The 16,303-nt window shown below is 38.6% G+C and overlaps 3 protein-coding genes across 6 annotated transcripts; 1 reads left to right on the top strand and 2 right to left on the bottom strand.

The window, feature by feature from the left end:
• Window positions 1–631: 631 nt before the first annotated feature.
• Window positions 632–3,107, bottom strand: tmem18 (transmembrane protein 18). Its single transcript, XM_031322434.2, has 5 exons — window positions 2,898–3,107; window positions 2,642–2,759; window positions 1,463–1,517; window positions 1,265–1,358; window positions 632–1,171 (listed from the first exon to the last, which is right to left on the bottom strand). The coding sequence occupies exons 1-5, from the start codon at window positions 2,988–2,990 to the stop codon at window positions 1,073–1,075; spliced, it is 459 nt and encodes a 152-aa protein (XP_031178294.1). The 5' UTR covers window positions 2,991–3,107; the 3' UTR covers window positions 632–1,072.
• A 716-nt stretch (window positions 3,108–3,823) lies between these two features.
• On the bottom strand, window positions 3,824–8,428 carry LOC116066479 (uncharacterized protein C1orf115-like). Its single transcript, XM_031322580.2, has 2 exons — window positions 7,801–8,428; window positions 3,824–5,485 (listed from the first exon to the last, which is right to left on the bottom strand). The coding sequence occupies exons 1-2, from the start codon at window positions 8,110–8,112 to the stop codon at window positions 5,348–5,350; spliced, it is 450 nt and encodes a 149-aa protein (XP_031178440.2). The 5' UTR covers window positions 8,113–8,428; the 3' UTR covers window positions 3,824–5,347.
• A 1,418-nt stretch (window positions 8,429–9,846) lies between these two features.
• On the top strand, window positions 9,847–14,736 carry LOC116066492. 4 transcript variants are annotated; one of them, XM_031322592.2, is made up of 6 exons: window positions 9,847–9,930; window positions 10,681–10,943; window positions 11,281–13,092; window positions 13,195–13,296; window positions 13,960–14,022; window positions 14,598–14,736. In XM_031322592.2, the coding sequence occupies exons 2-6, from the start codon at window positions 10,688–10,690 to the stop codon at window positions 14,627–14,629; spliced, it is 2,265 nt and encodes a 754-aa protein (XP_031178452.2). In that variant the 5' UTR covers window positions 9,847–9,930; window positions 10,681–10,687; the 3' UTR covers window positions 14,630–14,736. The 4 variants fall into 4 exon arrangements, with proteins under 4 accessions (XP_031178452.2, XP_031178455.2, XP_035851550.1 ...); XM_031322595.2 differs by lacking the exon at window positions 9,847–9,930 and adding an exon at window positions 9,955–10,071 and having other exon boundaries at window positions 11,325–13,092; XM_035995657.1 differs by lacking the exons at window positions 9,847–9,930; window positions 13,960–14,022 and adding an exon at window positions 9,955–10,071 and having other exon boundaries at window positions 14,601–14,736.
• Window positions 14,737–16,303: the final 1,567 nt, after the last annotated feature.

Raw genomic sequence — 16,303 nt, 5'->3', positions numbered from 1 at the left:
GTGTCTGACAGCTGGCTCAAAGCTGCGTATGCAACAGAGAAATAACACTACAATGCACGGTGGAGCATTTCACTTTTGGGGAATCAAGTCTGGGTGTAAACTCCCAACAGAATGAGGACCGGTGTTGGACTGTGACTGTGTGGGGCCCTGCAAAGTCCTAAAGATATAGAAGACTTTTTCATTGGACATTTTGACAAGTCACAGCAGGAAAAGCACAGGTGTAAATAATAAAATGAATGATGGTTAAATTCCATTTAGCTGCTTCAGTCTCGGGGTCTTGGTACTGTGCATGCTGGCACACTGACACATGAATAAAACAGAGCCATTGTTAATGTTTTGAATGACACCTGTGCTTTTCCTAGTAGGACGAGTCAAAATGTATGCTGTGGAAAAGGCTTTAGCCCAGTATTATGAACAGCCACCACGTGTGCCGGGTCATAGGACCTTACTTCCCCCTCCAACCCCCCATACTGGGTGAAAGCTGTCAGACAAGTTCAACTGATTCTAGGATACAAAGCCAGTTAAACGAAAATAACATTAATTCACTTGATGTGGGTTTGTTGAATGAAGTAAATGGTTCATGGTTTCCTGTGAGCAAACTTTAAAAATGCAAAGACAGGACTCCAAATTTTTGTCAATATTTACTCTCCTACTCCTAAATCAATGGATTGATAATGATCAGTCATGGATTTATGCTGATGACAACATCATAACACCATATAGTACAAAGGTTCTTGACAAACAGTTATTTCTTTTCTTCTCCATGATCCATATAATGCCCTTCTGCAGTCTTAAATCTAAAGCGCTGCTTTTTTTCATTGTGCAGTTTAACACACTTTAAAACAACATTAAATACAAAACAGTAAATGTCCTTTGGTCCTCATTTATCTCATAGTGTACAGTACATTCAGCGGCATCTTTAAAAAAACAGACACCCAGTCCTGACTGACATCAACGAACAATCTTTTGTACGGTCACAAGAAGGAATCTGCCAAAAGTCAGGATTAGCATTTCAGAGACACGGATTCTTATTCCTCCCAATGAAGCCCATTTTTGGACATAATAAGAGGGATCAGTCATTCTTTTCTCTCTTCTCTCGGCGGGCCTTTCGCTTGAGCTGGAGTGTCTTCAGCTCAGTCATAGTGGAAAAGGTCCTGTGCACCCACACCATCTGCCAATGTACAACACATACAAACAGGTGTTGAGTAGTGGTTTCATCATTTATTTGCTGTGGCAATATGAGGATAAACAATAAAAAGCTTACCACAATGATGATTGTATTCAGCAGAAGAGGAATAGAGTAGACCAAAGATATAAACATGCCCGTGGAATCAAAGTACTGGAAATTAGAAAAGGACCTGCAAAAAAAAAAAAAAGACTGCATGTGTCCCGTTTTTGAACAACAGAGCCTTTACACACACACACACACAATAAATAAAATACTGTTGAACAATGGTCTTACCTCCAGTTCATTGCTGCCAGCTCATTTAGATATTCAGCACTATACACCAGGCCAACTGTGAGAGAGAGGTAATGTCAGTCAGAGAACACTAAAAAGCACAGACAGTTTGTTAGCCCCAAAACTCAACTTTCCCAATTTTCTTTACTTTGATCTGGTCAATATCAGGTTATTTATCATTGAAAATCTTGTGGTATACAGGACTTACTGATACTGTTAACTGGTTTTGAGATATATATACACACACACACACACACACACACACACACACACACACACACACACACACAGTAGTTGTACTTGACCAGCGTAACCATCTTATAATACACCCATGGTAGTAACATGATACAAATGAGAAGAAAAATACATAACAATAACATTTTATAAATATCTAAGTTAGAAAGCATTAAACAGTATGTTGGTGTGCATAAATTTAATGTATGTGCAAAACCAACAGAGCAGTTTTCAAATCCAGATCAAAGCAACACAGATTAAACAGACTGATGCTTTTTTTCCAGTACTGCCTTTTAATCACCTGCACACAGCTTTTTATTTTGATAGTACTTTTGCTTATGTATTGTATGCTGTAAACCAGCACCAATAATAGTTACTCTTGTGATAAATGTCTGAGAAAAACACCTACATGCAATCAGGATGTGAAAAATACAGGTATGTCACAGGTAACTGTAGCAAGAAGTATTTGACTCAACATTACAACTTACTATGTACATCAATGGTGTAATCTACGTGATACGCAGGTATACTGCGCATACCCACTAAGAAAGCTCCAGGATTTCCATATACCCACTTAAAAATGCCCAATGACACGCAACAACACACTTTCCATTATATTTTGAATTATCATGTGTATTCTTTTTCTTCGCATAGGCTAAATAAAGGTATTTCCACCATAAATTGGTGCATAAAAGTGTATCTAAGACAATGAAGTTGTTGATGCTCAAAACATCCCTGTGGGAGGACACCCAGGCCCCCCACTATGATATGCCCCCCCCCCTTCCCCAAAGGCAGATTCTGGCCCATATAGCATAGGGCAGTACAGTATACCCACTACAATACATAAAACTACACCACTGATGTACATGTATGTTAGTTTTTTATTATACTCGCTATCAATCAACAGTTTACATTAATAAGAGTAAGGCATCTTTCTTATTTACTTACCCATGAGCAGGAAGTGACATATCTGAGCTCTGTAATACCTGCACGTCACCACGGTCAGAAACAAACACACAACATGAAACACTAACAGCCCGATTAGCCAAGACTCCGACCACTGCACCTACGAACAGTAAACAAAAAAGAAGCATCACATTAGTCCCTTTAACCGAAATATAACTGCTCTAAGTGGGTAGCGATGGTCTCGATAGCTAACCCATAGCTAGCTAGCTAGCAGCTAGAGTCAGGAAATGTAACTTACAGACAAGAGAAACGTCCATATCGATGTAATTCTTAAATTGCTGAACCCATCGATGGGGATAGAGCTGATATTTTCTGCTTTCTGGTCCGTCATCTTCACAAAACTCTGCTCAGCATAGGCTCATGTAAACAAGTCAAAAGACTACGGAAGGAGCACTTCTGTCGCCAAAGAATTACGTCACCGAGGTGAATACGTAGTTAATGCTTATTTAAACGGGTGTTTAAAATGTCTATGGTGAGTCCATGGTAAGTTATTTAAAAATGCACCTCCTATGCAGTTGGCATGAAGGGGGAAATTAGCTATAAGTACAAAAACCTTTTTTGTACCAGGATGTAAACATGCTGCTGTGAAGTAGGGATTTTTTTGAACATGTGGGTAAAACATGGTGTATATGGGGATTGACTCGCCTCAAGTGGCCATTTGAGGAACTGTAGGCTACTTCAGCCCCGGTGTTACACCGAAATCTGTGACCCATCGAGATCGGTGTCCCCCTACCTCAACCTGAACCAAACCCCTGTCCCTAACCTTAACCACGGAAGGGGGCGCTACGCTTTTAACAGGAGGGACACAGATCACGACGGGTCACAGATTTCGGTGCAACACCGGAACGGTTTCTTCCTGAATAACATAGGCTATATGACAAAATGTAAGATTAAGAATGTAAAACTGACTCTAATTTAAGGCCACTAGCAATAATAAAAAAAAATACAAAACATACAGTGTATATATAAAAAAAAATGTTTTGACATTTTATGTCACATAAATCACATAAAATGTGTCATTTTCTCCATTCGTTTACAGACATTACATGTTAAGCAATAGGTTGATAATTCCATGGATGAGTGTATTCTTTCCCTGGTTTGCGGGTTGGTACTTGCCTACGACAGTCTCTTTCCAGTTTTGCGCCAACTTTCCCTTTTCCCATACTTTATTATACTGTTCAAGTAAGAGGCCTTAGATGTTTTACAAAGATGATTTTTAATCACATAACAAAACAGTCTTTGCTTGGTGGAGACATCCTTGTTGGTTTCCTAATAGCACGATTCAGTAATGCCTTTGTAAATGAAATACTTATAAATTATTGATATCTTCATTTTGTAATATCATTCTCTAGCAAGCGTCTCTCCCTCTTCTCCCCTAGTCTCAAATATAATCTGAACTTTAACAAATGTTTGTAGCAGCATATCAGCTTTTTTCATCTGTTACAGCAGTAATTGGATATCTACATTTCCTTCTGATCCCATCCATTATTCTAATCATCCCTCATATCTTATCAATTTATATCTCTCTTGCCTCTGAATTAAAAAAAATCCTCAAAACATTCTATTGTCCTTACATGAGCTTGCATCCTTTGATATTCAATAAGAATCTGGTATTTCTGTCTTTTTTAGCACTTTAAAGGCTTTATTTCGAGACTTTATTGCTTTAGCACACTCATTTGGCCACTATTAATACATGATTACATTTTGTTAAACAGTTTATTATGCACCAACTTACAAATATCATGACTTGAATAACCTTTAAAACTGAACAAATTCACACATGTAGAAATGCTAAAGTGCTTTGAAGGTCACACCATTATATTCCAATCTGAAAATCATCATAAACTTGTACTCCACAGAAATGTAAGCAAAGCCTTCTAATCCCCATCACCTCCAGTCATCAGTAGTCTGTTGTCCGTTTATTGCTTAGACAGTTTGAGAATTGAAAAATACTCTTGAGATTAGTGGTCCAGTTGCTCCACTCTGAGAGGAGGGGTGGCCTGGTTTCTTACTCACTCTGCCTACATCCTTTCAGCCTTGATTTATTCATCTTTTCAAATCATGATCTTTCCTGCCTGTAAGGGGGTATCTGCCCTGTTTCACTTTATCTGCAGCTACAGTAAATGTTCCTGTCCTTCCTGCTGCAGGTGCACATTCCCACATTATCCCTCTGCACACATGCAAACACCAGCTAGATTCTTGATAAAAACACATTCTCCAAGTGAAAAAAGGCACATGTTGCATGAACAATATGTGATTTAGGCTTAAAGAGTTCATACATAAAGAGTGCAATGAGTCTATGCAAAAAGCGATTTTAAAGACTCCATCTCTAATTTTACGATCTTAACTGTGTATATTTCTGCAAATCTGGTTAACAAGTGTGCCATACGGTATATTATGACCAACAGTAGGACATTAGGATTAATAAGATCAACAACATGTCACCGTAAATAATGAAATAAATGATGACTGAGACAGTTGATTAGAACATCACCTGTTTTTCCTACTTTGACAAGTAAAAATGTCTGCTGTGAAAAATGCCTATTTTATAGAAGAAGAATATTTTGATTACAATTTACAGAAACCAATATAAAAATGAAATTTTAAATACACAAACATTATAAACATATGAACTGGTATATACAGTACAGTTCGCAAAGAAACGGGAGGAGGTGCATGTGGCTCGGCTCAGGTCGTATTTCTGCCTGGGTGAAAGTCAGGGACAAAAGTAGCAGCCATTGTGATCGGAGTAGAGTAGCCGAGGGCAAAATTGTACAGCCCAAGCATTAGGCACTTCCAGGTAGAGCGCAGTGCCTTGCCAACATTCTGAAAGACAAACATACAGCCATAATAATCAACTCTGTAGACAAACAATAATACAATTATCTATAGACTATTCTAAGTAATCTACTCATGGTCATTCAGAGGAGGATTCAAATGTGAATTAAACCACTCAACTATGATATAATTTTAAATAATTATTATAAGTTGTTTTAACAGAATTAGGTTAAAGATATGGCAATTAAGAACTGACATTAAATCAGACAGAAGCAACCGGCACATGTGGTGTTTTAGAACAATAGCACTACAGGAGGAGCGGTGCAGCCTGCATTCATCCCTAAAATGTAAACAAAAAGCCCCGTGAACACTATTGTCTCCTGTACTCTTTAAACAGGAAAGGGCTGACCGTCTGAAGCGGATACAGGAAGTCAGATGTTTTTTGAAAAATAGAGCAAAAACAATCTGTACTTCTTCAATGTAGTAAAACATGACACTACCTACTAGTTGAACTCATTATTTAAACTTAAAACTGATTATTGAGTCAACTACCAAACTAATGACACAAAAATAAGGTACAGATTATAAATAGGATAGTTTGACAAAAATGCATTATTGAACCTTGATTGAAGATGTATTTGTCTAACTACACTTTCCAAGGTGAAGAATGAACTTTCACACTTAAGTAGCCTATCACACATTTCTGATTAGTTTACCTGACATTCTTCAGCATGTTTTCACAGATGTATGTAGGTCATGAATAACTGATATGAGTATAAACAAGAATACCAGCTCACTGATAAATGTAGTGTGGTCATGAGCCATTTCCTTATAAATCACAACATAACGCAATTCAAACTGTAAAAAGACTGCTGGTACTCTACAAACTGTGCTGCATTTTTTGTTACTGAAAAGAAGATTTGATGTTGTGCATATAATTAAGGATGATTTGTAGGGTAAAAGCAATTACTATCTTGACTTATTGACTTCAGTTCAGATAATACTTGAACTACAATCATTCCATTACTTTAGTCAGCTAATTTTTGTAGATTTATTTGCGCACTGGTTCCACAATTTTTCTATAATCAACATTGTATTAGAATAATTTGAATGATACTGATGATTGATGTCCTGTAGAGTTCACATTTCAACTTACCCAAATTGAAACTACAAGAAAAGACAAAAGTTGTATCAGTTCAAGTATATTCATACAAAACAAACACTGTATTAGTTCATATTCACTGAACATGAACAAAATGTTGAACAGTACTTTTAAAAACCTATACTACTTGATCATTGCAGTGTAAACTAAGTGACAGTAACTCTATCCACAGTTGAACTGATTATTAAACTCTACATCCATATAGGTATGCTTAAGTTGAGTCAAATACACTATGATAACAAAACCTGTATATAGATCATAATAATAGCAGCCAACATGACCCACTGATAAGAGTCTGTTAATATTCAATACAAACAAGTGTGCCTTTTCACTGATAAACTTTAGTGTTAGTCAGTTTTATTATCTGTAATAATGTTGTTTAAGGTCATAGTTCGCAAGTCAGTAAATGACTATCAATCACACAGACGTATGGGTTATTATTGCTTTCACTGCCCAGTAAATAGATCACCGTTGTTAAAGGAACTCACCTCATGTTATCTCTACAGACTGTGCTGTATTTATCCTGACCTCTACATTGTTTGTCAGGATGTTCTTCTGTCTCTTCAGCTATGCATTTTTCGCAGAGAGGCCAGACAGGGGACACATATGAAGCTATAAAGCTCTTTAGTGAGACTTATCTCTGGCTTTAGTCTGACTGGTCAATTGTGAGCCCAGAAGAGCAGAGATCCAAGATGAATTGGTGTTGTTTGCCAAAGAGAACACAGCTGTAATTCTTATGTGATCATACCTGCAAACTTTTATCCTAACTGTGATATTTAGGTTTGTTTAATTTTAGACATACAACCTTTCAGTGGTTCGTAAGCTCTAAAGCTGTACACAATTGAGTTGTATTATTTTTTATGACTAGTTATTACCTCAATAATTACAAACTAAATGGGGATGATTATGCAGTAACATCATAAAACACAACGTACTAAAATAGCCCACATACTGAGCAAATTCATATTATCAGGATACTTTATAGCAGAGGGTGACAACAGATGTGTGCAGATTCATTTTAGGAGTTTTGCAGTTTTTTCAATAATTAATGTATTAAATGAATTTGATTGAGACTGAAAACAATTGTGTTTTACATTTGAACTTAACCACAGTGAAACTTTTACAGTGCCATAAGAATACACACTGTTTCATGCTCATCAAATATTAACAGGTCAAGAAAATGTAAACTGGTAACACCAACCTTCTTTACTTTTTTGTACTTTTCTTTCTTCCTTTTCTTCTTCTCTACTTTTGCCTTGACTTGCGCCTCCTCATCCACCAGTGGCTCATACCTCTCTGGCAGAAATGCAAAATGAACTTCTCTGTGGCTCTTCTCATTTTGACTGCTGTTGTGGCACACTGGCTGGCTGTCATTGTGGCCAGAGTGATACAGACTCTCTTGGTGATCCACGCAGTCCACATGCCGTTGATATTTTGCTGCTCGTATATTCAGAGTCTCACCTGATGCTGAATTTCTGTCAAACAACCTTGATGGAAGAGATTTGGGCTTCATGTTGTCCACTTGTCGCAGCTCTCAGGGATGTAATAAAAAGTACCACTTTCCTCAGGAGGTCAGGTATGTTGTCAACAGATATTATGTGCATGATTGGAAGTGCATTCCAATGGACCGCCTTGTGTGAAGGATTTGGCACAAAGCCCTTAAAGGTGCAAATCCTTCCTCCTCACAAGACTGACCTTAATAGGGCTTCAAGTTGAATGTTTCAACACAGATCCAAATCAAAATGACTTTTATCCAGTGAATAATGAGCTGAGGAAAACAGCTGGATTATGTGTTTACTGTGTTCTGTCACAGTGTGGTAAAAAATAACTACTAATCCTGCTCAAAACCGAAGCCCTCTTGATGGGTAAAGAATCACATGTGGCTGCACTTCTTAAACACAACTGATAGAGGCCTTAGCACTGCTAGAAGATAGCTGAAACAAAAAGAAGAAAAGCAACAAAGGTGACAATGTGATTGTGCCTTTGAGGTTAAGGCTGAGGTTGGCTGGCGGTCTTTCCCAGGGAAACTAAACAGCATACTACAATCACATGGCCTTTACTCTTGAATGGATTACTTCATCATAGCTCATTTACTAAGTGAATATACAGTAACAAAGTCAATAAATCACATCTGGGTGGTCTAACTGCTCCACAGTCAAAGCTTTATGCTCTCTTTTTGAAGCTGGCTAATCCCAGTGTTTGAAACTGCAAACCAAACTCTTCAAAAGGAGGAACCTTGCATCCTAACTTATCTTTTGACATTAGAGCTGCAGCTTCAGAAAAATCTGCTTGCCTTCTGCAAAGCTGAACATGTTGCCAAAATGATGGATGAGGTTAGGAAAGGATGTAAGCCTGCACTTTACATAATCAGAGAATACCACCTGACTGATAGGGGAGGACTTATCCATTGGCTATATGAGACAAATGTATTCATTGTGAGCCAGGGTAACCTGCAGCTTTTAGCAAACATTTAATTTCTGGGTGTTATAATAATACAGACCATGAAAGAGTCTTCAGCTTGGTGGCCAAAAACAAAACTATACACACTTCGCCATATTCACTAAGGGAATTAGGTGTGATCTGAAGTATGTATAAAATAAATCACTTGATATAGGGCGGAGACTGTGCATTATAGAGAGGCATATGTTTTTTGGCAGAAAATGCCATCTGACAGAATATGTATCCCTCTCATAAGTTTCACAATCACATTTTAAAACAACAAATGTTGACCATAGTATTGTATAAGGGACATACAATACTTATTATTATGCTTACTATTTAAAACAATTCAAAGTTTACATGTTAAAAAAAGATTACATGTAAAAAATTAAAAATAAAGAATATTCTAACAATCGCTCTATTCACTTCAATGACATGAGAGTAAATAGATAAGAAAGGGTTACCAGAGGAAAGGAGGATTGGTTCAAGATAGGTTCACGCAGATAAATCTTCAGAAAGAAAAACAGTGTAACAATTTATGATACCAATTCATTATACCAACTAAAACAGATGAGAGAGGCTTGGTTCAGAGTATCACTGGGTTTACTGAATAGGTAAGGAACAGTGGCATTGAAAAACTGTGCTGATATAATCCAGACAAGATTGACATCTAGCCTCCAGAACAGCAAACTGAGCCCCTTATTGTCTGACTGGAGTTTGGCTCCATCTAGTGTTTTGATGGCACACTGACATTCAGTCCTGCAGGAGGCTTCTTGCTGAGTGCTTCAAAACTTCAAATCAGCTGATGATACACACACTTGACTGATCAGCAGCTACTTAAACTCAGGTGTGTCTGTTGCTCTGTGTTTTTCATATCCAAGTTCTCAAAAAGGTAAGTGACTACATTTCTCATGTCACATCAGACAACATGGAAATGCATATCAAAGATTTGGAGGCATGGTTTTTACATGGTGGTAGTGGCTTTATAAGACAAAGACTTTTAGTAGGAAGAAAACTTGACTTGTCATAGCAGGTAAAGCGAAGTGATGAGGCTCTTTTCTGTTTATATTCTTTTTATCCTTCTTATATTTGAATGTGTGACATGCTCCAACACCACCATGACAAATTCCTTGTATGTGCAACGTACTTGGCAATAAAGCCCATTCTGATTCTGATTAAAGTGCCCTAGTAAACCTAATATTGTGATTGCTAGTGAAACAACATGCACATTACCAAGACCCTGGAAGTGAGAAACATAAGTCAAATGCAGCAATTATTGTTTTTAGTCCCTTCCGGTGGTTTTACTGCCACAACACGTCTGCTGTGAAAAGGTGTATGGAGGCTATTTAATGAGTGGTAGTCAAACACAGGTTAGCTGCTAATGTCTTATCTTAACTGCAGTGGTTCTTTTTTTTCCTTGAATAATGCGTATCTTATAATATACTTAATGTTATTACAAGCACAGTGGATTTAATCCACATACTCCCTATTGGCAAATGTGATTTAATCCACCACTGAAAATAGTTCCAAAAAGCACTATTTTCTCCTGTTTGAGTAACATTTGCTAAAATTTACAGAGGCCAGCTGTTTTCAGAAATTACTAGTATGGATGCAAACCTGTCTTTTTCTTCTGCCTCTGTAGGTTGAATATGGCAGCAAGACCTTTACTAGTTAATTCAGGATCAAATGGAAGGAACCTATTCACTCACGTTGGCGGTGGACCAACCTCTGTGCAGCAAGATCCAGGACTGTACGGCACCAGCCAAGACCCAGGACCTTCATTCCATCCCCAACACCACATCTCTGCCCGGCCTGTCTTACATGCTCTACCTCCACCCCATTTCCTCCACTGCCAGTGGCCCATGCCCTTTTCCTATTCCCCTTTTGGTGGCTTCCCAGGCATGGGTGAGGCTATGGGGTTTTTCTTTTGTAAATTTTGGTGCCGATATTCAGGTTTTAGACATTCCGTCGATTCCCTTTTTCTATTGCTATATTTGAGGTGAAAACTAAAAGGACATTTACTACTGGGTAAAGTTTGTTTGATACAAGTGGTGGCCACAATAACATGAACAAGCCTGTACAAACATTATATTGTCTAATACAAATATGTAATGTATGAAATATTATTTGTAAACGTGGTCTACAAAAGCTATGTAAAGGTTTTTATATTGTAAGGTGGCGCCTATGGGACTTGAAACATCATCTCAGTTAATTTGACTAATACTTTTTTCTACCTCCTCAGGCTATGGTATGGTCATGCCCTCATTCCCTCCTCCCTATATGCAGGCTCCGGCCTACATCCTGCCCCACCCTCATATTCAACCAGTCGACTACAGACGGTTGCTCCACCCCCAGGTCCATGTTCCCAACGCACCCTACCAGAACCTAAACCAGACCTGCAGAATTCACCCGCCTCATGCTGGCCATGTTCGAGAAACCGTGAACTCTGAGGTCCAAACAGAACCCACACAGATAGACGTTTGTGGTTACGGTGAGGAAAGCCCACCTGTCAGCTCAGATTCTGCCCGTGGATCAGCCTCAAACTCTCCATCGTCCTCAAGCTTGAGCTCCCAAAAACTAGGCTCTGCCGAGGTTGAGAACTATACCTTACCCAGCAGTAATGCAAAAGACACCATGGTTAAAAGATCCAGCACAAGTAGAACAGTCAAACACGGTTTTAAAGTCCTGCACCCTACAGAAACGAAGACTGTCCAGTCATGTGTGAGAGCAGCTCTAGAAACACAGAGCTGGAAAGATGGTGTTTGTCAGGAGAATAATTCCCCTTGCAGAAACAATGACTTCCATTTTTGGTCAGTGAGTTCTCCAGATGGCATTGATCCTGTGTGTAGCTCTTCTCAACAAGAGGAGGAGGTTGTCAAAGAGAGACGTGTCTCTGTTCCCGACATTCTGATGAGTTGGGGAGGTGGCACGCCGCAGGCAACAATGCTGAAAATGGCAGACAAGCTGCTTGAGAATGACCACCAGCTGCCATCTTATGGAACTGAAGTAGAGGATAAGTCAGTTTACCAGAGTCAAACTGAGACCAGAAATGATCCAGTGGTGGCTGACGGTGCTTATGCTCACGATGATGCTGAGGGTAACTTAAGCTATAAGGACAGTGCAACCCTTTTCAAGATCCTTAAACTCAGAAAAGGTCATGAAGAGCGAAAGGCAGAATCCAGAAGAGAAAATGAGCCTGTGGGATTGGTTGGCTCTATAAGGCACTTACCCTACAGAGATGAACTGCTACATTCACTTAACAAATCCCAAAAGCTCCCTGAAAATGAGCAAGAAGATGGCAACAAGACAAATCCACATGAAGACACTACAGAGATCATTCCCTATCAAATGTTTTTAAATAACTGTCAGATGAAGAGAAAAATAAATGAGTCTGTTTGGTCTGTGGAGTCTCTGCCCCTATTTATCCCCACTAAGGAGTGGCTGCTGAACAGCATGTTTGAACCTGAAATAACTGACCCTGTTCCAGTGTCAGACAGCTGGCTCGTTTTCAGTACCCCAGCTGAGAAGTTCAGTCCACCAAAGGAGGAGCGTGAAATTGATGCCTCTGAAATGAGGAGACCAAAGAGAGGCCAGAGCAAGGCTCCTTCAGAAAATGATCACTTTGCTTCCCCAACTCACCTGCAGAGTAAACTAAATTTAACTACCCTCACTGAAGAGGACATGGACACAAATAGGTCTTCTGAACCGGAGGCTAATCAAAGCCCAAACCAGGAATTGCTCGTTGTAAATGAGCAACAGAAGAAAGGCCCCTGCTCTTCTGTGCAGGCAGAAACTCTTCTCTTTCACTCTGCGGCAGGGGAGAATATCTCGACAGGCCAGCTAATTCACCAAAACGGAGCGGACACAGAGGTGGGGGATGGAGTATGTGGGAAAGAAGTCAATCTGAGAAACAAGGCTGACGAGAAGATGGCTGAAGTGTCCCCATCAAAGGGACGTTTAGTGGAATGTGGCATCCAGTGTACTGAACTGAAGTGTGCATGTGAGGAGATGAGCAGCATGGGACCAAGAAGAAGGCATCCTTTCAAGTATTCAGGTGATTTTGTTTTGTAATTCAACAATAATGGACATGTGCAATTCCCTTTTGCCTCTTGAGAAAAATGTGTGTAGTGCTTTAACGGGTTATTTACCTCCATAGATATGAAGAAGGCAAACGATGGCCAGGCTGAAGGATTCAGCATGATGGAATATGAGCCGAAAAACCAGAAGAGGAATGGTAACCGGAGGAACAGGGGTCAAGGTGAAGCATGTCATCTAGATCAAAGGGTCAGAATTTCAATTTGGTTTATGACCAAATTCCTGCAAGACCACACTTTGAAAATCAAAGAATTGGGCATGCTGTTAAATATTTTTTTTTATACAGCATAAGTTTCTATACAAAACATGGTAATGGCTGACATTGTAGTTTATACAGGACTGGTAATTTGGTGTCTTACAACATCAAATAAAGTATATAAAATGTATACTTTTTTTCTTTAATTCTGAACACGGGCCATTTCATAAAATGTCAGTCATCCCTTCAATCTTAGAACGTGGTGTAAAGTACAGTAAATCACATCAGAAAAGAGAAATATTGAAAATGAGGCCAAAATATTGTATCATGTTGTAATAATCCATCCTAACAAAGTAACCAAGGGCTTCAAAATTTGAATCCAATTAAGAATTGAACAGGTTTTCTGTCCCAAAGCCAGGAAATCTACCAGCTTTTTTAAATTGTATAGTCAACTAGGCCTATAGGATGTTTGTGGTTTGATAAGTTTGACTGACCTGCCCACTTCAAACCACCAAGAAGAGCTCAGAAAAACAAACTGTTCAGACTTTGGCAGAAAATAGTGTGATCATGTCAGACACCAAGCTGATTGAGAAGTAATTTTCTTGGCATCATCTCTTTATACGTCTACAGAAAAGCTCAGCAGCCAACAGGAAGCTTACAAAGAATACTGGGCCAAACCTTGGAAATCACAAGGTGAGAACTGCAGCTTTATCCTTGCTTGTGTCAGGATGGTGATGGGTGACCATGCAGTACTTTTAAAATTGAGGCATTCACTCCAAACAAACGCTAGATTGAAATCTCTTTTAGTTTGGTTTGTGTAGATTGATGATAACAACTGTCTTAAGATGTTGGCGCAGATCAAACATCCACATGCATCAAATGATTATAACTCTAAATTGCTAATAGATTACAGGATTTACAACAGGACCCATAATTTCTTAGCTGCCTTTTGAATTTACTTTGCAGTCTGGACTTGTATCACGTTCCACCAGAAAGCTCAAATGAAGCCTTCATGAGCAGTTTAGTGCAACTTGACTTTGTGTCAGTCACCTATGATTTTTAAAGTAGTAAAGTGTAGTCACCTATGATTTTTAAAGTAGTAAAGTGTAGGTGTGTTATCACAAAATGACATACACTTATGTAGGAAAATGTTTCTAGATTTCATTGCATCAGACAAAGGTTTCTACTTGTTCACTAACCTGCATAATGTATAAGTGAGATGAAAGCAGGCTTTCTTTGCTTTGATACAGTTTTTTTGCTTCTTCTAGTAGGTGGAAATGGAAGGAACCCACCGCACTGACTACACTCTACAAGACAACCCTTGGTTTTAAACATCAATTTTAAATGTCAAAATTAAATAAAATGTAATTCTATCATTCAATAAATGTTTTTGTATCGATATTCAAAGTGTCTGGAGATTTAAACATGATTTAAGATCTTAAAAGCAAATTGTGGGTTAGTTTTTAACCCATTCACAGACTTAATGCGTAACTCTCGCCAAAATGCAACCTAGGGTCTTTTTGTGAATGTACCGAGTCAAACTTTCGTTTAAAAGCATATTTAGGATGGAAACGCCACTTAAGATTTACCGTATTTTCGTTTTTCGGTTAAATGGCCTTTTGAATGGGAGTGCTAGGGGCACTTTTATGCTAGCCTCAAAATAGCTATTTTTAAAACACTAAGAAGGCTCAATGCAACATGAAACTTTGCTCGAAGTATGACCAGGGTCTCAACACCTTAACAAAAGCGTTGACAACATTGTGTACACAGTTTACTAAAGGTTTTGAGCAACTCACTGTAGCTGTTGTTCTTCTGGTCGCCGTCTATCGAGCCAGTCAAAAATAGTCGAGGGAGGAGAGTAAAGATGGAAAGCTCCTAAAGCTTAGTTCCATATAAATGCACGGATAATTTGTTTTGTCGTTAGTGAAAAACAACATTGACCTTGTAGTTGAAAAAGGAGCCTCATATAGGAATGGCATTTCCTCCTATGGAGTCCGTTCATTCGCATTCGGAGGTCGCCTATTTTGGACTGGGAAAATGGAGGATAGCCTAGCGTAAACAATAACTGCTAACGTGAGTTGCTCAAAACCTTTCTTTTTAGTAAACTCTGGGTACACAATGTTGTCAATGCTTTCGTTAAGGTGTAGAGCCCCTAGCGATACTTCAAGCAAAGTTTCATGTGTCAAGCCTTCTTGGTGTTTTAAAAATAGCTATTTTGAGGCCAGCATAAAAGTGCCCCTAGCACTCCCAAAAGGCCATTTGACCGAAAAACGAAAATAAGGTAAATCTTAAAAGTGGTGATTCCATCCTAAATATGCTTTTAAACGAAAGTTTGACTCGGGTACATTCACAAAAAGACCCTAGGTTGCATTTTGTTACGCTTTAAGGGTACTTTTAGGGCACTATCTGTAACTTTAAGAGTTGAATAAAAGATTGGACTAAACTCCAGGGGCCTTCTAAGAAAATATTATATATAAGCTTATCGTTCTTAAATATAATTGAAGTTTGATGCAAAATAATTTTAGTGTTGTAATGTGTTCATTGGCTCTGGCGCAACTTGATGAAAGGTCCCTGAATATGCAAATTTGCCTATAGCTAGTGGCTATTTCAATGCTGTTGCTTTTGTAATCTTAAAGTAGATGGGCCGGTAGATTGGATGGAAAACATCAATTTCCACAGAGTAAATGATGGTTTAAGTACACACTTTAATGTTGGTAAAGCTGTAGACATCAATGCTGTAAAATTATCAAAAGTTGTAATGTTAAGCAAAGGCTGTAGAGCATATTGGAAGTAATTGTCAAAAGTCTGTGCAACGTTTGACTGTGTACCCAGGCCGGATACAATGTAGGTTAATGGAACAGTAAAACAATGGTGTAGAGTTAACTTAATTGCCTATTCAAGTCTACATCAGTTCTGAATGAAAAGCAATTAATCAGCAGACTTGTTCACCTCAACCGCAAAAGTCGGTAATAGC

Source organism: Sander lucioperca, chromosome 19 (assembly GCF_008315115.2).
Source record: "Sander lucioperca isolate FBNREF2018 chromosome 19, SLUC_FBN_1.2, whole genome shotgun sequence".
Classification (NCBI taxonomy): Eukaryota; Metazoa; Chordata; class Actinopteri; order Perciformes; family Percidae; genus Sander; species Sander lucioperca.
This window is presented reverse-complemented; position numbering and strand designations above follow the sequence as displayed.